The following is a 23,164-nucleotide window of genomic DNA, read 5'->3' as shown; positions in this document are numbered from 1 at the left end:
CACATGGTATTAAAATCAGGAAATGGAATAGGTTTGGACTGGTATATAAACCCTTATGTACTAAGTTCTAAAAAAGACAGAGAGGATTTTACAAAGAAGTAAAGACTTGCCTTTGTGGCTGTGGAGCCCAGGAGGCAGCTATGCACTTAACAGAACCTTTTACTTTTGAAGTGAAGCGTTCTTTCAATCAAGATGCTTGACTTCAAATTTTTAAAAAGCACACTTGATATTTACATGTGAAGACTACAGTGTCAACATCTGTTTAAAAAAATATTTTGATCATTATCTGAAGCACTTTACCAAACTGCTTCTTCGTCTGCTTCATCTGGAGGCTAAAACAAAAGCAAATTAAATGTACCGTTAATTTTACTTAAACTTAATATTTTTGAATGAATTTTAAAATTGTATGACCGAATAGATGCAAAAGTACTGAAATTGTGTGCCATTTATAATGGTGTGTTTTAATGTTTTTTTTTAAACAGGAAGCTGCTTTAAAGAATGCACAAGAGCTGCATGCACCCCCACCTCCAGAATACTACTCATACCTTGTCAGAGATATAGAAACGTTGGGTTGGAATAAGTATGTTTATTTTTCATTACTTAATAGAGATTGTCTTTAGAATATCTATGCTGCAAAGTATCTTTGGTCAGTTAATTTAGTCTGAACAGGTTGAACAGTTTGGTAGCGAGATCATCAGTCTACTGCTTTTGCTTTTCTGAAACTATTATATGAACCAAAAGACCTATCACACTATTAAAAAAAATGACCTGAAGGGTAAGATGCTACATATTACTATAAAGAAATCAATTTTTATGTGTGCTATGAACTGTCAGCATAGACAATATTTTTAATACAACTTCTTTCTCCTTTTCTCTCCTGCTTTTTTCCTGAGTTGTATATCATTTGATCGTGACACTTTTCATTAAATAGTGAAAGATAAGTGATGTCACCATATCTGAGTTACATGTAGAAGGTAAAGCTACTGTTGCACCAGCAAATGAGTTTATCCTTTCATAAAAGCCTAGATGACACACAGTTGTTCTAACAAACTAGCACATAAAAAGAAAAGGAGTACTTGTGGCACCTTAGAGACTAACAAATTTATTTGAGCATAAGCTTTCGTGAGCTACAGCTCGCTTCATCGGAAGCTTATGCTCAAATAAATTTCTTAGTCTCTAAGGTGCCACAGGTACTCCTTTTCTTTTTGTGAATACAGACTAACACGGCTGCTACTCTGAAACCTAGCACATAAAAGTACATTACACTGTCTGAGGGGTCAATCTAACTCCTCCTTTGCAGTCATAAGGGGCTCCTATGCAGGGAGGCATTGTGGCTCCACTCTGTAAAAGAGGAAATGTGTGGATTTAGGGAGCCTGCTCGGGGCTGCAAACTGTCTGGGTCCATTCCAGCTCTTTCTGACCACTGTGTGTGTGGCAGATGTTCATATTGCTGTGACAACATGGCAGCTCATCGGCAGGAATAGTGGGAAACTCATAGATGGGAATCAACACCAGGGAATTTGGTCTCTCCATGAACAACTATTGCACATCAATTCTCTGGAGATGAGGTTGGTCAAGTAGTATCCTATAAGGTCTTCATTCAGCTGGCAATCAAGCTACCATTTTTTATAACATTTTTCATGTAACTGTACTGGATAGGGAGACAGCTGGGTATGCTTTCTGTGTGAAGAAAGCTCTCCAGGTGAGGGAATGGGCTCTAACCCATGAGACGTTCCTGCTTACTGCATATGTAGGAACAAAGATGAAATGACACAAGAACAGATGGATATAAACTGGCAAACAACAAGTTTCGGCTTGAAATTAGACAAAGGATTCTAACCTTCAGAAGAGTAAAGTCCCGGAATAGCCTTCTAAGGAGAGCAGTGGGGTGTTAAAAACCTAACTGGCTTCAAGACTGAGCTTGGTAAATTTATGGAGGGGAGTGTCTGATGAGACTGTCTACAATGGCATGTGGTCCGTCGGTGCTAGTAGCAAATATATTCAACGGCTGGAGATGGGAAACTAGATGGGGGAGGGCTCTGAGTTACTATGATGATTTTTTCACGTGTGTGTGTGTGTATGGGTCTTGCTGATGTGCTCAGGGTCCAAATGACTGCCATACTTGGAGTTGGGAAGAAATTTCCTCCCAGGTCCGATTGGCAGAAACCCTGGGGTTTTTTCACCTTCCTCTGTAGCATGGGGATGGGTCAGTTTCAGGTTTAAACTAGAGTAACTGATGGATTCTTTGTAACTTGAAGTCCTTAAATCATAATTTGAGGACTTCAGTAATGCAGCCAGAGGTTATGGGTCTATTGCAGGAGTGGGTGGGCGAGGGTCTGTGGCCTGCAGTGTGCAGGAGATCAGACTAGATTATCATGATGGTCCCTTCGGGCCTTAAAGTCTATGAATCAAATAGCATTTAGACCACTTTAGATCTCAGGGCTCTCAAGTTTATAAGGAAATCAATATTCCAGGTGGAAATACTGAAATCCATCATTTCAGCATTATCTTCCCAAAATTTCCGAATATGAAAATAAATCTCCTGAAAAATCTATGGATGATATGATTGGGGAGAGTCATGCAGAGATTTTAGTATCTGCTACACTGAGAAGCATATTCTATACAAAGTATTGTCCTCTTGGACTTGTAACTTACACATGGATATTCACAAGTTTCATTCATCCGTCTAGCAGTCTGCTTGGGCCTAATTTTTAGGCCGTAACCAGACCCAAACACAAGAAGATTGAGTTGTTTTCCAACTCAATCCCTACCCTTCCCACCGAACTTGAGTCAGTGCTGTCAGCTCCTGCCCATGGGGTCAGTGCGGTGGCAGCTGCATGTGCCAGTGGCTGTGCCCTGCTGTTACTGTCCACTGCATCTTTCTGTGGACTCAGAAGCACTGCAACTCATTGGCACACTCACTCAGCAGCGTGCACAGCCCAGCAAGCTGTCAGCTGTCAGCAGGAGCAAAGCATACCACTGTACCAATGTCATAGGCAGGAGGAGAGCTGAGCTAACTCAAGCCTGAAAGTGTCTGGTTGTTTCCCCACTCAACATTTGTAATTAGGTCCCATCAGATTTGGGTCAGGTTGCAGGGCTCCACATCCCTCCCTTCAAGTGGAAAGGAGACGTGTATCTGTATCTGGTTAACTTCTCAATGTGTTATGCAGGCCTGGAAGGTATATCTAAAAATGTTTAGAAGCATGGCTCTGAGTGAACAGCTGGAAAGACCAATTACAGCTTTCACAAAAGTCCAAGTTATTGTCCAAGACAACTTTTATTTTGGAGGAGAGAAGAAAAGATAGCCTTTGATTTGCCAAACATTACATACCTCTCAAGATATAATTTGACTCAGCTCCTGGAATAATGGTCTTTGGTAGATAACTAGCAAACATTTTGCTTCACTTCCAGCCAGGAATGGCAGCAATCCAGTATTTAAAGATCTTAGTCCAGATACAGAACTAGTATCTCTCAGTAAACTCATTCTTAATATAATTTAACAGCTACCTGATATCTGGTCTAGAGATACTTGACCCCATATATTTGAACTCCTATGAGACTTGAAGGCAATGTCATCCAAGGAAGAGATATGGAGCATAACCTGTCTCATGTTATGGCCCATCAAGTTTGTTAGTTATTTCAAGCAAATGCTTTTGCAGAAAAATGGTGTATATATAATTGCTAAAAGGCAGAAAACATTCAGCATTGCTTAGAGAAGTAACCTTGTTAATGTTCTGGACAGAAGTGCTCACTCTATTCCTTAGGTTTTACACTAAGAAGAAAAATCAGTTTTGGCTGTTTCAGGAAGACACATTAAGAACTAAGGGAATGCAGTCTAGCCAATTTAGTCTTTCAGTGCATCATAAGTCAGAGTGGAAGCTTATTGATGAACCTATCTGCATTCAAGTCCACTTGGAAAACCAAAAGTAGTGCTACGTAAGGGAGAGACACTTGCGTGCAAAGGTTGTGGCATCCTTATCTCAGAAGTGGGCTAAATGGCTTCCTTTATTTCTTTCACCCCTCAGCCACAGAGGATAAAGATTGTGAAGGAACAGGCCACAGTGATTATAATTATTTTCTCATTGAGCTTTAGGTCTTTTGTTCTCAAACCTAATTTAAATGCATCTGGAACACCTCTCCAACTTCTGCTCACATACAACGCCTCCCCACATAGTGTAATCAGGGGCCTATTCTAATCAATATCCAGTGCTGCCTGGCTTATGTGAGATGCTGAGAGGAAGGAACTATGGTTATTTATTCAAAGACGGTGACATCTTCTTGCCATGTTAGAGGAAATTCACAAATTATGTTTATGTATTGCTTTAAGTTTAGAGATTAGTATTACAAGGGACACACATCAGGGCAAAGTCAGCTGAAGCAAAGGATATTCTAGTGTTTTTACAATGAGGCTCAAGGCCAATGTTTCTGGGAAAGATGAGTCAGTAACTGCAGGTGTATTGCACTTTAAAAAACCCAGGAGAAACTCATCACCATCATATAAGACTCCTGAGGACCACCAATCTTATCAGTCCTCTGGCAATATGCAGATTCCTGTCATGATTTTGATCTGTGTGCTATGAGTCCTAATATCATCTCTCAGCTTCACATCTGGTAGATCTTAGTCTTTTCACCATACTCCTCATATGATAGGAAGTGGTGGTGTTGTCTTTCTGTATGAATTCAAATATACCGAGGAAGTAAAATGCATGTGAGGTTGTTACAGAACCTACAAAGGGATATATAGGAGAGACATGGGGGAGGGATAGCTCAGTGGTTTGAGCATTGGCCTGCTAAACCCAGGTTGTGAGATCAATGCTTGAGGGGGCCATTTAGGGATCTGGCGCAAAAATGGGGGATTGGTCCTGCTTTGAGCAGGGGGTTGGACTAGATGACCTCCTGAGGTCCCTTCCAACCCTGATATTCTCTGATTCATTCAAAACCTCAGGTAGAACTCCTCTTACTAATATGCACTATATGAAAAGAGCAGTGATTTTTGTGGGTGAAGAAATAACATGCTTCTTATGAGGAGGTCTCTAAGGCTGCTACAGGGCCTTTCATCTACACTTCTCAAACACTATACAATAGAACCTCAGAGTTGCGAACACCCGAGTTACAAACTGACCAGTAAATCACACCTCATTTGGAACCAAAAGTATGCAATCCGGCAGCAGCAGAGACCAAACCAAATGTGGTACAGTACTGTGTTAAACATAAACTACTAAAAAAAAAAAAATTGACCAAGTAAGGAAACTGTTTCTGTACTTGTTTCATTTAAATTAAGTTGGTTAAAAGCTGCATTTTCTTCTACATAGTAAAGTTTCGAAGCTGTATTAAGTCAGTGTTCAGTAGTAAATTTTTGAAAAGAACCACCAAAACATTTTGTTCAGAGTTACGAACAGCCTTCATTCCCAAGGTGTTTGGCCCTCTGAGGTTCCACTGTAGATTCAATATCCTCACTATAAATGATGCAGTGTTTAGTAGAAGGATGTTATCGAACGGAGTTCACAGCAATATCTAAGTTCCTTTTCAATTCTACAAGGGTAAGTTGAATCTGTTCTCTTCTCCTAGGGATGATTTTTTTTTTTTAACATCCCATTTTGAAGACTGTCTGACTTGGAGAACACTGAGAGGGAAAATTCTACCTTAGTGTGGATTTTCATTCTAGGACCCTCCATGTCAGACGCTCTGACCCTCCCTCCCTGCATTATGTCCAAGGTATTTTTTTTTCCCCTTGCTGTTCACTTGTTAAGTAGTTTGAAAGGAAAGAGGGTGTTCGTCCAGGAAATCTCTGAATTTTATGTCAAGGACCTGTTGAATTTGAGTTGAATACCCTTTTATATGGTGTTTTTTTCAGCTTTGGAAGCTATTGTTCTGGAGAGTTCTTCCTGAGGGGCGGTCCTAAATCCAGGCTCAGAGCAAACATCTGACCTGCCCCAGTTGCCACTGAGATGGGTAATGCTCACCATGGAAACTGTCTGACATGGAGGGTCCTAGAATGAATATTCCCTTAAAACAGAATTTTCCCTTTCTGTTATGTACCTAAATAGGTGACCTGTGGAAATCTAAAACCACTGATGTCAAATATTTCTGAGAAGATGTACCCAATAACAATCGGTCAGATTTTATATCAGCTTCAACTTCTGGACAGAAATAAGATGTAGCCCTATGTAGGGCACATTGCAGTAGTTTAGTTTGGAGTTAACAAGGCAAGGTTTGGTTTTGAGGAAAAACTGGCACAACCTTCTGGCCCTAGCTGCTATGTGCTCTTCTGGTAGCACCAACCAGATTCTTAAATTCTGCACCTTGCCCTGTGATGCTACTCAAGCCCCTGAAATAGATGAAGTGATATCATCTCTACCATCTCTTCCATTTGTTTTCACCACCACCTGTGTGGGGGGGGGGGGGGGGCAAGGGGGAGGGACAAAGAGGCCATACTTGCACAGTGGGGGATTCTATCCTGGGAAGCAGTGACTCTGAAAAAGATGTAGGGATTATGGTGGATAATCAGCTGAACATGAGCTCCCAGTGCAATGTGTGGCCAAAAGGGCTAACTTAGTCCTTGAATGCATAAACAGAGGTATATTGAGTAAGAGTAGAGGGGTGTAATTGGGCGCAGACTCACCAGCGGTGCCTCCTGCTGGTCATCTCCAGGAATTAGCTCACCAGCCTCCAGAGTGCCCTCTTCAGGCTGGTGTCTCGCCTTGCTGTTGGCTCCCGTGTCCCTCCCAGGACTCCGGTGCCCCTTTCACTGGATGCTGCCCCCTGCCAGTACCCCACAGTTCTGGGTCTCCCCCTCCCAGGGGAACCCCCACCCACTATCCCTACCTCACCTCAGTCGTAGGCTCCTACCAGTCACCAGTTAGCCCCCGTGCCCTGCGGCAGACTGCAGTATGAGCCACTCATCACCAGCAAGGTTGGGTTTGGATGTGCTGCCTCTGCCTACCCGTGGCTGCCCCTGCAACCCCCGTACCTAACAGGCCTTAGCAGGCCCTCAGCCTGGGGCTTTCCTAGGCTGGAACTCCCAGGCTCCCTTGGCCTTTCCCCATCCCTGCTCCAAACTAGGTGTCCTGCTCGGCACCTTGCAGCCAGGCCCTTCTCCCTGCAGATGGAGGCTCTCTGGGCCTCTAGCTCACAGCCTTTATAGAGCCAGCTGGGCCCTGATTGGAGTGTGGCCCCCCAGCTGAGGCTGCTTCCTCAATCAGTCCTGCTGCCTCCCTTCTACAACAGCCCTCCCTCAGGGCTGTTCTAAACCCCTCTGGGCCCGAGTGGGTGTCCATCCCACTACAAGGGGTTATTTTATCTCTCCATTTGGCACTGGTATGACTGCTGCTGGAATACTGTGCCCACTTCTGGTGTCCAGAATTCAAGAAGGGTGTTGCTAAATTCGAGAGGGTTCAGAGAAGAGCCATGAGAATTACTAAAGGATTAGGAAACATGCCTTATAGCGATAGAATCAAGAAACCCAATCTCTTTAGTTTAACAAAGTGAAGGTTAAGGGCTGATTGCAACCAAATCTAAAAGTACCAACATGGGGAACAAATAATTAATAATGGGCTATTCAATCTAGCAGAGAAAGAGATACCACAACCCAGTGGCTGGAAGTTGAAACTGTACAAATTCAGACATGAAACATTTTTAACAGTGAGATTAATTAACCATTGGAACAATTTAACAAGGGTCATGGTGGATTCTCCATCATGGACAATTTTTAAATCAGGATTGGATGTTTTTCTAAAAGATATGCTCTTGGAATTGTTATGGGGGAGTTTTATGGCCTGTGTCATTCAGAAGTTCAGACTAGATTAACACAATGGTCCCTTTTCTCCTTGAAATCTATGAATCTATCAACATCCTCTCAGATTTCTCCAGACTGTGTTTCAACCAGCCAGTTAACTCTTCTCCATGCCCCAGTGTCTTCCAAACACTGGCCAAGGCAATTGACCTATGGGTGGATGAAGTGATAGAGAGACAAAGGTGGGAGTCATCAGCATACTGAAGGCACCACAACCCCCCCATCTCCTGACTAATCCTCCCAATTACCCTAAATACACATTGGATGGGAGAGTGACCAGATGGAAACCTGCAGAACCCCACATGAGAGCTCCCTCAGAGAGAGAGCGAGAGAGCAGCTATCCAATAGAAAAGAACAGAGCCATCCAAAAAACAGCTCTAGCCTCTTCTGCTGGGATCCACAAAGGAGTTAGCTTTGATATTGTTGGCATGAAGTGTTGCCATCTGGCATTTAATAATAGCATGGTGATGAAATCTTTATTCACTACCAAGAGGTCATCTACCAATGTAACCAGAGCAGTCTATTCCATACCCTGGTTGGCACCCATACTGAAAAGAGTGCAAGAGGTCTGAGGCTACCAGATATTCAGAGTTGCTTTTCCCCCACTTTTTCAATAGCCTTAACCAGAAAAGACAGATGAGATATTGACAAGTAAAACTGTCAAATGGTGATTTCTTCAGCAGATACCAAACTAATACTTTCTTATGAGAAGCCATAATCTGCCCTCCCTTAAGGAGAGATGGGCAATGTCTATTGATAAAAGACCCAGTTCTTTTGTACAAGCCTTTTACTAGCCAAAAAGAACATGGTTCCTGCTTGTAATTCACAGGATGAAGTTTCCCCTACGTATCTAAGTGAGCCCCCTGGCTAAAATGCAGGCAAAGAAGACAGAGTATTTTTTATATATGTAACAACAAAACAACCGTAGGACTTTCCAATGCTGTGAACTCTCAGACAATACATTTAGTCTTCTGTTCCTATCTACTGTGATCATCACAAGTGCATCTAATTTGCACACCCCTAGGAGCTAACAGTTCGTAGTTGATGGAATGTACCTGAGATCAAACTCCATGTTCTGGAACTGAGAGCTACAAGGTGGGTTATCAATTTTTTTTCTACTACTGATAAGACAGTATTGTTCAAGACACTGACAAGAAGATAGTCATGTGTTACATCAACAAACAAGGTGTTCAGTCCCAACAGCTTTGCGAGGGCATGGCTGTGTGGAACTGATGCCTAGCTCATCAAGTGCATCTTATGTCTGTGTTTGGCAAGCACAGGTAGTGCACTAACAGAGAACACTGTGGGCACAGACTTCAGAGACTACATGGCCAGTGATACATCTACACTACGGAGACTATACCAGCATAGTTATGTCAGCGCACAAGTGTGCTGTGTTCTCTTTTCTCTTCCAGAGCAGGGCTGAATACAAACAGTTAAGTTAAAGGCACCACAGCCCCCCGTCTCCTCAGTAATCCTTTCCACTGATCCCACTGGTGAGCAAAAATATGCGAGAAGAGCGCATGGGTCATAGTAATTCCTCCAGCATCTAGACCAGGGTTCTCAACCCACAGCCCTCTTCTGGTCCAATCAGTGCACAGCAGTGGCCACTGACATCCTCAGGGCCATATAGGTAGTATATATATTGTGTGGATGTGGCCCAAGTAACACAGAGAGCTGCATATGCAGCCCACAATGGTTATCAGGTTGAGAATCACTGGTCTAGACTGTATTTCTCTATATGAATTTTGTGCACCTCAGTATCTCCTACTAATGCCATTGCACCTGCTGACTCCCAATCTCTAACTGTTCCACTTTACAGCCTGGATCCTGGGAGATTGACTATTTCTGATTTGGCATGCTCTGAAGTTCAAAAGATTCTGCTGGAATCCGAAAAGCCACTGATGGTGAAATACTAAACTCAGACATGGAAAAAGGTTTTCACTAGGGCTGTTGATTAATTGCAGTTAACTCATGCAATTAACTCAAAAAAATTAATCGTGATTAATTGCAGTTTTAATCGTACTTTTAAGCAATAGAATACCAATTGACATTTATTAAATATTTTTGGATGTTCTTCTACATTTTCAAATATATTGACTTCAGTTACAACACAGAATACAAAGTGTACAGTGCTCACTTTATAATACTTTTATTACAAATACTTGCACTGTAAAGATGATAAACAAAAGAAATAGTATTTTTCAATTAATCTAATACAATACCATAATGCAGTCTCTTTCTCGTGAAAGTGCAACTTACAAATGTAGATTTTTTTTTGTTACGTAACTGCACTCAATAACAAAACAATGTAAAACTTTAGAGCGTACGAGTCCACTCAGTCCTACTTCGTGTTCAGCCAATCACTAAGACAAAAAAGTTAGTTTACATTTATGGGAGATAATGCCGCTGGCTTCTTATTTACAATGTCACCTGAAAGGGAGAACAGGTGTTCGCATAGCACTTTTGTAGCCGGCATTGCAAGGTATTTACATGCCATATACGCTAAACATTTGTATGCCCCTCCATGTTTAGGCCACCATTCCAGAGAACACGCTTATTAAAAAAATAATGGGTTAATTAAATTTGTGATTGAACTCCTTGGGGGAGAATAGTATGTCTCCTGCTCTGTTTTACCTGCATTCTGTCACATATTTCATGTGACAGCAGTCTCAGATGATGACCCAGAACATGCTGCTTGTTTTAAGAACACTTTCACTGCAGATTTGACAAAATGAAAAGAAGGTACCAATGTGAGATTTCTAAAGATAGCTACAGCACTCGACCAAAGTTTTAAGAATCTGAAGTCCCTTCCAAAATCTCAGAGGGATGAGGTGTGGAACATGCTTTTAGAAGTCTTAAAAGAGCGACACTCCAATGCGGAAACTACAGAACCCGAACCAATAAAAAAAGAAAAATCAATCTTCTGCTGGTGGCATCTGACTCCTATGATGAAAGTAAAGATTCATCGGTCTTCATTGCTTTGGATCGTTATTGAGATCCCCTCATTAGCATGGATATAATAGCTCTTTGGAATGGGAAGCATGAAGGGACATATGAATCTTTAACGCATCTGGCATGTAAATATCTTGCGGCACCGGCTACAACAGTGCCACGTGAACACCTGTTTTCACTTTCATGTGACGTTGTAAACAAGAACATTATCTCCTGCAAATGTAAACACTTGTTTGTTCAAGTGACTGACTGAACAAGAAGTAGGACTGAATGGATTTGTAGGCTCTAAAGTTTTACATTGTTTTATTTTTGAATGCAGTTTTTTGTACATAATTCTACATTTGTAAGTTCAACTTTCATGATAAAGAAATTGTATTACAGTACTTGTATTAGGTGAATTGAAAAATACTAATTCTTTTGTGTTTATAGCACAAATATTTGTAGTAAAAATAAATATAATGTGAGTACTGTACACTACGTTCTGTGTTGTAATTGAAATAAATATATTTGAAAATGTAGAAAACATCCAAAAATATTTAAATAAATGGTATTCTTGTATTATTTAACAATGCAATTAATCGCGATTCATTTTTTTTAATTGCTTGCTAGCCCTAGTTTTCACTAGGTAATGTATAACAGCTTGCCTCCAAGCTCTGCATCTCTGTTATGGATTATTTAATATTAAAGTCTTACACCTTGATTAGAGATAAAGAGAGGCTATCTGTGTACTCTTTCAGTCTGTCATCCACCAGTGGAGAGTTCTAGAGGTCAAAGTTTATTATTTCCCCCATCCCACGCTCTAAGGGGTAAGGATTTTCAGATTGATTTTAAATTCACTAGTACATCATAGAGGATTCGCGTGTGTATTTTCCTGAGGATCTTTTCCAACATTTCAAACTGTTAAGATGGCAATTGAAATTTTTTTAAAAACAACTTTTTGCAAAGATATATTGTCAATAAATTCTAAAACAAAAAAGTATGTGTGGAAAAGTGGGAGATAGGTGTTACTTTCGCTTGGATTTTTTTATATGGTAGGTGTATATAGGTATATTATTGCACAAATACACATGGTTTCTCTATCATAGCACCCTTTCTGAAGACATTTCAAAACTTGGTAGTTTTTGCAGTGTGCCTAGTTTCCAGCGTCCATGAAATTGACTGGAGGGTCTTTCCAAGCTAAGGTCTTGAATGTGATCATGCTGCTGGCATGATACTATTTATTTATAACAGTTGTATATGTATTTTTTTTTATTTTTAAAGGCACACTAAGGGTTGTTAGGTCTTTACAATTGCCCTAATTTGATATTAACCATTTTTTGGACCTACCATAAGGATTCCAGTATTTTTAAATAAAACTTTTTCACAGAACTAAAGATTTGTTTCCTTTGTAACAAGTGTGTTTGAGATAGAATATGTCCATCAGTTTCCAATGAACAGTAAACCAATTTTGGATCTTGTTCTGAAATATACAGGGCAACTGTCAAGGTAGGTTAATCTTAAATCCTAACAACCTTGACAGCATCTCTTTAATTTTTTTTCTCTATTTTTTTGCTATCTGATCTGGTGATGCTTTGTGGCAGGCACCAGTTACACTACATATTGGGCATGACACTACATTTTTCTCTACTATCCATTTCCTTGTTTAACTATATGAAATCATGTTTTGTTTTTCTCAGCAGCTATAAGTGAAGGATGGATTTAGAATCTCTTAATCCTCACTTTATAAAAACTTGCTATGGGGATCTGGTGCAAGGTTTTTGAAAAAGATGGGATTAATGATTTTCTGATTGAAAATGGAGATGTAGACTAGAGCCAAATTTATACTGGGTTTAAATGAATGCAGATCAATTGACTTAAGCTTAATTACACCTTGTCATGTAAGTCCTGAATTCAACTCTTAAATTTTCTATGGAAAATGATATTAGTGTCAAATTACCCAAAAGAACTTTGAATCATTTGATATCGTACATGAAAATTAGATGACATTATTTTATGATTAATGCATCCTTTTTCATATCCCCAACTCTACCACTTTTCTATTAATTTTTTTCCAATGCCTGCATATTTGATGCTGTGTGCAGTGGAGTACAAATGTTTTCCTTATTTTCTTCTTTTCACTATTTTCTTCTGCTTCTAATCCAAGAGCATGCATATCCTTCAGTTCAGACCTATTTTTTTCTGCTTTAATAAGAATTCCTCTGCCCAGCTTCTCTTGAAAGAGAGCCATTTGCCCAGTGTGCTGACTCCAGTGACTGGACTAGCATGTAATGGTTTTTATTTAAAAAACCTGTTAGGCAGGTCAGCAGGCAGAAGCTAGTTTTGAACTCGAATGGGCCTTGTCATCAGTATAGGTGATAAGTTGTGCAATATGCTTAGACTGCTTTTTATCTTTACAAGAGAATGGTATTGTAAAAGTGTCAAAATATCCACATGCCCAGTTCACTGGTAAATATTCAGCTAAGTTAGAACATCTTTGGCAATAGTTTAAACTACTCAAGGGATCTTATTTCCAAAGAATGGTATATTTTAAAATGTATTGGTCTCCATTGTAGTAGGAAACTTAAATCTGTGGCATCTTAAACAAAATTCCTGTATTGGTTATACGTTTAAAAACTTAGCAACCTTCAGTATGCACTTAACACTTGTTTGGGTACATGTATACTGTATAAAACTGTCATAACATGAAAGAAAATTATTGTAAATTACTTTATACCTGTTCTAATACTGTATTTTCTTTAGAAAATTGATTTGAGTATATAAACCAATACCAACTGAATTTTCTAAAATAACAGTATTGATCATAAAAGAAGTTCATTGAGGAGAAAAGCAAATAGAGAACATAAAAGTCTTGTAATGTAAGAAACTGCAGAAATGGAGTAAGGAATTTGACAGAAAGTTTAATGTGTACATAAGTAGAGGCTGACAGGAACATGCTGTGTGTGTCAAAGGTTCCAGTGATGGAAAACTGAAACATAGTGCTCACTGACCACAGCATGAGCCTTGACACGCGTTGTAAATAACCCAGAGATATATGACTGCATTAAGTAGTAGACTGATGTATTAACAGCAGTAAATCTACAATGGCTGGCATGCAGGACTTCCACTGATTAATATTTGTAACAGACTAATTAGGAATATAGCAAAGATTACGAGTTATAATTCCCTCTTATACTACCAGAGTTTTCTTTTCCTTTCAGAGTCGTATATGTAGATACTGGCCTTAATACCATCAAGCTAAAAGGAGAAGACTCTTGTGGTCGACAGCATCTAATCACGCTGAAGTTAAATGCAAAGGTGAATTTATTTGTGGGAAAATACTTTAAGAAAATATGACCAGAAAGGATGGATTCCTCTCTTTTTTTGTCTTTTATAATGAAGTTAGTGAACTGGTTTCTTTCCAAACCTCTTGCGTGCTTGTCCTTTATCTTCAGGTGGTTTGAACAATGATTAAATCAGTGAATGTTGTTCTGAAGACTTTTTTTTAAGACCAGTTTAAAACTCACACTGTATAATAGTAATCTAAAAGTATCTTTTGATATAAAGTTGTACACCATTTGCAAAAACCTTCTGTTACAGGTTAGCATCCAGTGCCATTTCGGAAACCTTCATTCTTTGAGTGCTTGCTCATGTTCATTCCAATGTAGGTGTGCATGTGCCGCATGCACTGTTGCTGGAAAGTTTGTCCCTCAGTGGTATCTGTCGAGTCGGCTCTGGTGCCCCCTGGAGTCATGCCCTCATGGTGTGGTATATAGGGGCCAGCTGCCCCGCTGCTCCCTCAGTTCCTTTTTACCACCCGTGACAGTTGCTGGAACATACTCATCTCTTGCGTCTCGCAAGTGTTGCTCTCAGTGGACTTTATCTGTAAATAAATTGTAAATAGTTATCATTCAATTACATTAGTGTAGTTAAGTAAGTATAATATAGTTAGCAGTGTTCCTCACCTTGTGGGGTAGCCTGCATTGGGCACCAGGATATGCTTCAGTCCCAGGGTTTCAAACAGTGTGTGGTGTGCCACAAACTGATGCCGGTGAATGACCTGCATGATAACTGTCTTAAGTTCCTGGGAGAGGCCCACGTTCAAGAATGGTGCAAGATCTGTAGGGGTTTCAAACTCAGGACTAAAAAGGACAGGGACAACAGACTTAAGTTCGTCCTGATGGAGGCGGCTCTTTGTCCCACCTTGGAGCCTCAGGCGGAATTGGCACCGAGCACTTCGATGTTGGTCAGAAGTGCCCCAGCGTCCTTGAAAAGAGGTATAGTGCCATTCCTCCTCACTGGCACCGTGGAAGGATTGAGCGGCCTGGGATTCCTGGCACCATCATTCATCCCTAGGTGCACAGGAAACTGGCACCAGCCTCTTGGCACTACTTGTCATCACCGGTGCCAAAGAAAAAGCACAGGAAGATAGACTGGGGGCGCTCCCTGACCCTGAGACCTGTGATCAATAGGGACTCAGAAAGTGTGCGACCCATGCTGGGCCACTCTGAGGCTCTGACAGGGCGTGTGGCTCCATCGACTTTTGGCCCTGGGAAGAGTGCCATTGAATCCAGTGCCAATGGATTCCCCACCTAGGGATGGCCACTGTGGCATGTTGTCCCTATCTTTTCCATCAATGCCAGAGACCTTTGAGGCTGGGAGGAACCTTCTTTCATTCACGATGCCACCATCCTTGGCTGGTCGTGAACTGTCTGTTGCAGGTCCGGCACCATGGGACGCCAGGAACCAAGACAGGTGCCTTTGAATGCAAGCCTGCAATGATGGCACATCACTGCTCTCCTTCGTGGCACTGCTCTCCTGTGCTGGTCAGCACTGCACCACCATGATTGCCCAGGAGTGAGTCCTCCGGCTTGGTTTCGGAGGCAGAATCCTATGCCTTGCCCAGGAGCAGACATTGCTCTGACCAGAGACGCCTAGCACCGGACATGAGACAGGGTATAGCCAGAGGAGGAACAGGGGCTACAAGAGAGGGCCTCCATCTCAACCCTCACTTGCCCAGATATCTGGCCCCTCGAGACACTTGGCAGGGTCCAAACAGACCTTTTGAAGGTACATGAGGATGGTGTACCAGGACAGCCTCTGGATCCTATTTCCCCTATGGTTGTGGACTGGTTGTCCCACTTCTACTGGACATGGACCCGCATTGCCATGGGCTGTTGGGTATTGCGCATGGTGGAAGTGGAATATATCCTGCAATTCAGTTGTTCCCCTCCTTCCCACCCTCCCTTCCTATCCCTTTTCAGGGACCCTTCTCATGAAACTTTTAGCCTAGAAGGTGCAGTTGCTTCTAAGGGTGGGAGCAGTGAAAGAGGTTCCAACGGAGCTAAGGGGACGGTGGTTCTACTCCTGTTACTTTAGGATCCTAAAAGCCAATGGTGACCTCAGACTGATCTTGGATCTGCGAAACTTCAACAGATTCATGAAGAAGCTGAAGTTCCGCATAATCTCTCTGGCTTTGATTATCCCCACTCTGGATCCAGGGGACTGGTATGCCATGCTTGACTTAAAGGATGCGTATTTGCACATTGCTATCTCTCAAGGTCTCAGAAGATACATAAGATTTATGGTAGACCACAAGCATTATCAGTTCATAGTGCTACCCTTTGGTCTGTTGGCAGCTTCTTGGGTGTTCATGAAGTGCATGGCAGCCTTCCTGAGGAGGAGAGGGGTGCAAGTATACCTCTACCTGGACAACTGGCTGATCAAAGGTCGATCCAGAGACCAGGTGGAGGCACACGTCAGATTGATACAGTCAACTTTCCAGGATTTGGGACTATTGATAAACATGCAAAAATCAACACTTTCTCCAGTTCAGAGAATAGAATTCATAGGGGCAATCCTTGACTTGAAGTGGGCCAGAGTGTTTCTCCTAGAGAGCCGATTTATAGCTGTAGAGGCACTCGTACGAAGTCTATGGAGTCACCTCATCACAACAGCGAGGAACTGCTTGAAGCTTCTGGGACACATGGCATCCTGTACCTATGTGGTGCAACATGCACGTTTAAATCCCCTTCAGTCTTGGCTGGTGTTGATATATACATACTAGACCATCTGGACAAGGTGGTCTGTCTTCCACCATCAGTGATTTCCACCCTCGTTTGGTGGTGGCTGGATCTGAAGATGCTGTGTGCAGGCATTCCCTTCTCAAGACCTGAATCTGCAAAGTCTCTAGTCACGGACACTTTGAAGATGAGATGGGGGAGCCCACTTGGGGACCCTCAAGACCCAGTGTCTCTGGTCATCGGAGGAGCTAGAGTTACACATCAATGTGAGAGAGTTAAGGGCAGTTTGTGTAGCCTCCCAAGCGTTCTGACCCCACCTGGAGGGCAACTGTGTAGTAGTCCTCACAGACAACACAACAGTAAGGTTTTACATAAACAAGCAAAAGGGAGCTTGCTTCTCTCCATTATGTTAGGAGGCTCTGAGCTTATGGGACTTTTGTATGATCCATTCCATTCACCTTGAAGCCTCATACCTACTGAGGTCACAGAATGAGTTAGTGGACTATCTCAGCAGATTCTTTTCCATCCATCACAAGTGGTCCATTCGCCCAGACATCTTGAACACTGTTTTCCAGAAGTGGGGATTTCCCCAGCTGGATCTATTCACAACAAGGCACAACAGAAAGTGCCCTCAGTTTTGCTCCTTCCTTGGGCACAGTTCAGATTCACTCACGGATTCTTTTCTCCTTCCCTGGATTGGATGGCTCTTCTATGCGTTCCCTTCCACTCCTGTCATTCACAGGGCCCTGTTCAAAGTCATGCCAGCACTGGTTCACCACTCTGCTGGACCTCTCGGTAAACACACCATTCAGCCTGCCACTGTTCCAAGACTTGATCTCTCGGGATCCTGGTCACCTGTTCTACCTGAACCTCACATTGCTTCACCCGACGGTATGGAAGCTCCATGGCTGAACCCAGCAGAACGGTCCTGTTCAGCATAGGTTCGTGAGGTGCTATTGGGGAGCAGAAAACTGTTGACTAGAGCCACTTACCTGGCAAAATGGAAGAGATTGTCGATCTGGTTGATGCGTAAGGGTGTTTCACCTACTGAGTCCTCACTGAACTTTATTTTGGATTACTGCTTCATTTAAAGCAGGAAGACCTAATTGTGTCTTCTATAAGAGTCCATCTAGCTCCGATCTCTGCATTTCACCCCTGGATGGGCGGCCGGTCAGTATTCTGAAACTTAATCTCTGGCCGCTTTCAGAAGGGGTTGGAATGACTCTATTTGCAGTACGACAACCACGCCTCCTTGGGATCTAAACTTGGTTCTGACGAGGTTGATGGAGGCCCCCGTTTGAGCCACAGACCAAAGAGTATGTTGCCAATCTGTCCTGGAAGATGGCCTTCCTTATTGCCATCACCTTGGCTAGATGGGTTTCAGAGATCCAGACCCTTACCTCTGAGTCACCATACAAAGTCTTTTTCAAGGACAAGGTGCAGCTGCAGCCACGCCTGTCATTTCTTCCGAAAGTGGTCTCACAATTTCATAGTAATCAGGACATCATCTTCACAGTTTTCTATCTTAAGCCGCATGCAAGCAGGGAGGAACAGAGGCTCCATTCGCTGGATGTGAGATGTACACTTGCTTTCTATATAGAGAGAACCAAGCCCTTTAGAAAGACCACTAAACTGTTTATAGCCATTGTGGACGGGATGAAAGCAGTCCAGTGTCAACTCAGGGAATCTCATCATGGATCACATTGTGTATCCTCACTTGTTATGACCTGGCAAAAGTCCCAGCTCCTTGTTTGAAGGCTTACTCTGAGAGTTCAGGTGTCATGGGCGGCGTTTGTGGTGCAGGTTCCAATCAAGGATATCTGCAGAGCAGCGACCTGGTCCTCAGTCCATACGTTTGCATCCCACTACGCCATCACCCAACAAGCCAGAGATGATGCAGGCTTCGGTTAGTAACCATTTTTCATGATCACTCAGTCAGAAGACTAAGCCTGTAACAGGTGTTAAAGAATGTTAGGTTGCTTCTTTAGCCACTTACTGTGTAATGTGTGGAGATGAAGAGTAGGTATGGGAGACTACAGTGGGGTCTTTGGGTAAAAAGAAAACATTCAGCGTTTCTAGGCTAAATAATTGGCCTGTTTTGATAGCATTCCCTTCTACATTACCTTCAGTAATTTATCCTTGTATCTTGTACTTGAGTGGTGAAAATTTCTGACTGAATTTCATTATTTGAACATTTTTGCAGAACAGTGCAGCTATTTCTTAGAAGGAGGTTGGGGAAAAGACTGTTCCTTCTTTCTGTTTAAAAACAAAAATTTTGAAGATTTGAATTTCAAATCTGAGATGGCAGAATAGCTGTTAAATTCTACATAAATAGCATATAAGATTTTTGAATTGGTGCAAAAACTGTTTATTTGAAAGACCCAGAAGAAGATGCAAGACGTAGAAAACTCCGTTATCCAGGTAGATCAAATTCCTATCGTACTCTGGTTCACCCCGTCCCATTTTCCACCAGAGTGTTGCCTCCTTCTTTCTAGGAAGCAGTGCTTCTCTAAAGCTGATGATAAACAATATTTCACACTTACTTTTCTAGGCAGATACCTTTTTGTCACCATAACTTGTCTCAAATGTTCTATATTCTGCGCTTGTAAGGCAGGATTACTTCAATGTTCATAGAGGGGTTGCTACATGAATCTCATCAAGTTAGAGACAGAGATTTTGCATTTGGATAAGAGACAACTTTTCATACCTGTAACTTAGGGATGGGCAAACTACGGCCTGCGTGCCACATCCGGCCCGTCAGACATTTTAATCAGGCCCTTGAGCTCCAGCAGGCAGCGGTGTCAGAAGCTTGCTCCACTCCGGCACTCCAGCTGGGGAGCGGGATCAGGGGCTTGCTCCACTCCGCGTGGCTCGTGGAAGCAGCGGCATGTCCCCCCTCTGGGTCCTATGCATAGGGGCAGCCAGGGAGTTCCCCAAGCGCCATCTCTGCAGCTCCCATGGGCTGGGAACCGTAGCCAATGGGAGCTGCAGGGGCGGTGCTTGCAGATGGTGGCAGCATGCAGAGCCCGTCCGCATAGAAACTGGAGGGGGGACAAGCCACTGCTTCCAGGAGCTGCTTGAGGTAAGCGCCACCTGGAGCCTTCACCCCTGACCATCTCCCGTGCCCCAACCTCCTGCCGCAGCCCCCTTCCATATCCTGAACCCCTCATTTCTGGCCCCACCCTGGAACCCACACCCCCAGCCCAGAGCCCGTACCCCCTCCCATACCCCAACCCCCTGCCTCAGCCCGGAGCCCCCTCCCATACTCCAAACCCCTCTGCTCCACCCCTAGCCTGGAGCCCCCTCCCGCACCCTGAACCCCTCATTTCTGGCCCCACCCCAGAGCCCGCATCCCTAGCCAGAGCTCTCACCCCCTCCCACACCTCAACCCCCTATTTCATGAGCTTTCATGGCCCGCTACACAAGTTCCATACCCAGATGTGGTCCTCAGGCCAAAAAGTTTGCCCACCACTACTGTAAACAGTATTTCTATGATTGACAAGTCAATTTCTAGCAATTATCCCTTTTTAAAAATAATTTTCTGCTTTTATAGCTGTCTAAGAGGCCATCTAAGTTGTAGTGGTCTTTTCTCAGCTTCCTTTGGACAGCAGTGCTGCTCAGAATCTCGCCCCCTCCCCCCCATGCACCTTTCTGCCCCTGGTATGCCCCCCTACACCAAGGTTTCTGAGGAGGTCTTCAGAGAACAGCCTGTGGCTGTCTTCCTCAGTTCCAGCTCTGGGGGAATTCTGTGGATTTTAGAGCTTTTATGTTGCTCTGTCCCTATATCTAGTGTAAAAGGGCTGGAGCAAGGGTGAGGATCTGATGATCAGAACAGAGGATGCATGGGAATCCAATCCTGCATTAATGAGCATAGCTAAGCATCTACCAAGTTGCTCCTGTTGAGCAGATACCTCCCTTCTTTGGTATTATCTAATGAAGATCACATTTTAGCCTATCCCTGTACTGTATGATTACTTTGCGGATCAAGGCCATCATGTTAATTGCACTACTGAGTATCTGATTACTTTTATATACTCTTTTTAGTGCAGTAGTTTAAAAATCTCAGAGACTTCTAGTAGGAAAAGTAAGTTTTAGTATTTCAGTAGTTTCATATGCTAACAACTGAGAACATAGTGCAATCACACCAGATTGTAATTCATAGTCATCAATCAACTCTTTTTTCAGAAGATGATAGTGGTGATATGATCAATTGTGTTTGTCCTTTTTAAAAATGTGTCTGACATTTAAACTTGCTGCAAAAAAAATAAAATAAATAAAACATGGTTGGTGACATAGGAATTTAGATTTTTCACTAGTACACATATTAAACACATTGAAAAAGAATGCTCATTAAGTTTTAAGGAAAGCTTTGTGATAGTCATTCATATCATCTTCTTTGGGAAATATCTTCTGCTTAATTTTTGCTATGTTGTTTCTATTGATAACACCAGTACTTGGATTTCCCTTTGTATTTCCTGAGCACATACTGTCCGTTCTCTCCTATGTTCAGTTGTCTCTCAAAGTGTTCAGTTGTCCAATCTTGTCTTCTTCAGAGGCCATATAGAGAAATGGGTTTGTGTACTCTTTTTGTGCCCACCCCCATCAAATATTGGTTATGTAAATAGCTGAATTAACTTGCCATGTTGAAGAAGAAATTGTATGAAGTGTAAGTTGAAAATCCTCCAACACTTGTGTCTGGTCATTGCCTTTTTTTTTCTTGGATTCCCTGCTATTTGTTCCACATGATATGTTTCATCTGCACAAACTTTAATTGAAGTAGCAGTCACTCTCTTTATACTCCATTCCCCTGCTACTGATTACTTCTGCTGCTTATGTTGGTAAGTATGATGAAGTTCTAGCATTGACCACATTGTCAACATTCTTTGGGCTTGTCTATGCATAAAATGCTGAGCTGCTGTGGTACTTCAGTGTACGAAACTACCTACGGTGATGGGAGGGGTTCTCCTGTCAGTGTAGGTAATTCACCTCCCCAGGAGGTGGTAGCTAGGTTGATGGAAAAATGCTTTTGTCAATGTAGTGCTGTGGGCAAGGAAACTTAGGTCTCCTTAACTACTCCAGTCAGTGAGGTGGATTTTTCACACCCCTGATGGACCTAGTCAAACTGACCTAATTTTCTAGTCCAGGTTTTATACTTTTCAGATTCAGGTACTGCTGACGTTCTCAAAAGAAAGAGAATTGGTTTTGAGGGATGGTGGGGGGTAGGCAAGGAAATTAGGAAACAATTTATTTTCCTTTCTGTAGAGCGAAAGGAGAAAGGCAGAATGCAAATGAAACCAGACTTTTGCTGGTAAGAAGAATGATTTATTAAGAGTTGGAGGGCTCAGTTTAATTTAGCTGTAAAGGCTGAAAGTAGTTGTCAGTATGTGCTGGTTTCTTGTGGGGATGTTTGGGCTCAGGAGGGTCAGTAACAGATACAGACCAGGGTATTTAGAGAACTGGTCTCCTTCATCAATTGTAAATTGATATCTAAATAATAGATTTTAAATAAGCAGGAGAAAAGAAATTTCAGAAAACCAGGAGTAGATGCTTACATTAATATTCAGTACTTGGGTGTTTTTTTGTTTTGACTGGCATATAAGTCACACAAGACTGAGTTGGATTGCTTTTTTAATAGTCTTCAAGACAACTAGAAATCATACAATTTTGTGTCTAGTATTCTTGGATTAGATGTTTACTTTAACATGAGAAGAGTGAAATTTTCAGGGGACAAATTCTATTGTAGATGATTGAAGTACTGTGTCGTGTTAAATGTTTTTTCATAAGGTTACCAAGTGCTTTAGAAGAAATCCCTAAATATTTTCTTGTCCATCTGTTTTATAGTTTGGAAAGGTCCTCAAAATGCATCCATATCTCATTATCAGATAAACTTATGATTTCTAAAATATTATATCCTCTCCTCAAGGCAATTTTTTAGTTACCATCTACAATAAACTAGCTGATTAAGTCATATTTACTTAAGTATTTATCCTATGAACTAGCTAGTCATTTATGTGTCTGAAAGAGGCGGAATGTTGTGAGGGTAGTATATAAAGACACTAGAATCAAACCTGAGGTTGCTATTTGGAAGACAGAGTGTAGTTCAGTCAAAAATAAAGAACTCTGCACCAAAACTTGTAACAAATATTTGGTGTATGCTGGGGTGGGCAAACTTGTTGGCCCGAGGGCCACATCTGGGAATAGAAGTTGTACGGCGGGCCATGAATATTCACAAAATTCAGGCTGGGGTGTAGGAGGGAGTGAGGGCTCTGGTTGGGGGTGCGGGATACAGGGGGGAGCCAGAAATGAGGAGTTCAAGGTGCGGAAGGGGGCTCCAGGCTGGGGCGGGGGGAATGAGGGCTCCAGCGGGGGGTGTGTGGGCTCTGAGGTGGTGCTGGGGATGAAGAGTTTGGGGTGTAGG

At 42.3% G+C, this 23,164-nt stretch overlaps 1 protein-coding gene across 3 annotated transcripts in view; it reads left to right on the top strand.

The window, feature by feature from the left end:
* FANCL (FA complementation group L) overlaps positions 1-23,164 on the top strand; it is a 91,893-nt gene that overhangs the window by 10,500 nt on the left and 58,229 nt on the right. For 2 of the 3 annotated variants that reach the window (XR_007355627.2, XM_048842811.2), the window contains exons 5-6: positions 483-580; positions 13,945-14,041. Coding sequence is in view for 2 of the 3 variants with exons in the window: in XM_048842811.2 (XP_048698768.1) it covers positions 483-580; positions 13,945-14,041 (195 nt within the window). In the remaining variant the exon portion in view is untranslated. The remainder of the gene's footprint in view (positions 1-482; positions 581-13,944; positions 14,042-23,164) is intronic. The other variant, XM_048842814.2, reaches the window with a different exon arrangement.

This window comes from Caretta caretta, chromosome 3 (genome assembly GCF_965140235.1).
Source record: "Caretta caretta isolate rCarCar2 chromosome 3, rCarCar1.hap1, whole genome shotgun sequence".
Taxonomy (NCBI): Eukaryota; Metazoa; Chordata; order Testudines; family Cheloniidae; genus Caretta; species Caretta caretta.
The sequence above is the reverse complement of the archived record's forward strand: the minus strand, read 5'-3'. Positions and strand labels throughout refer to the sequence as shown.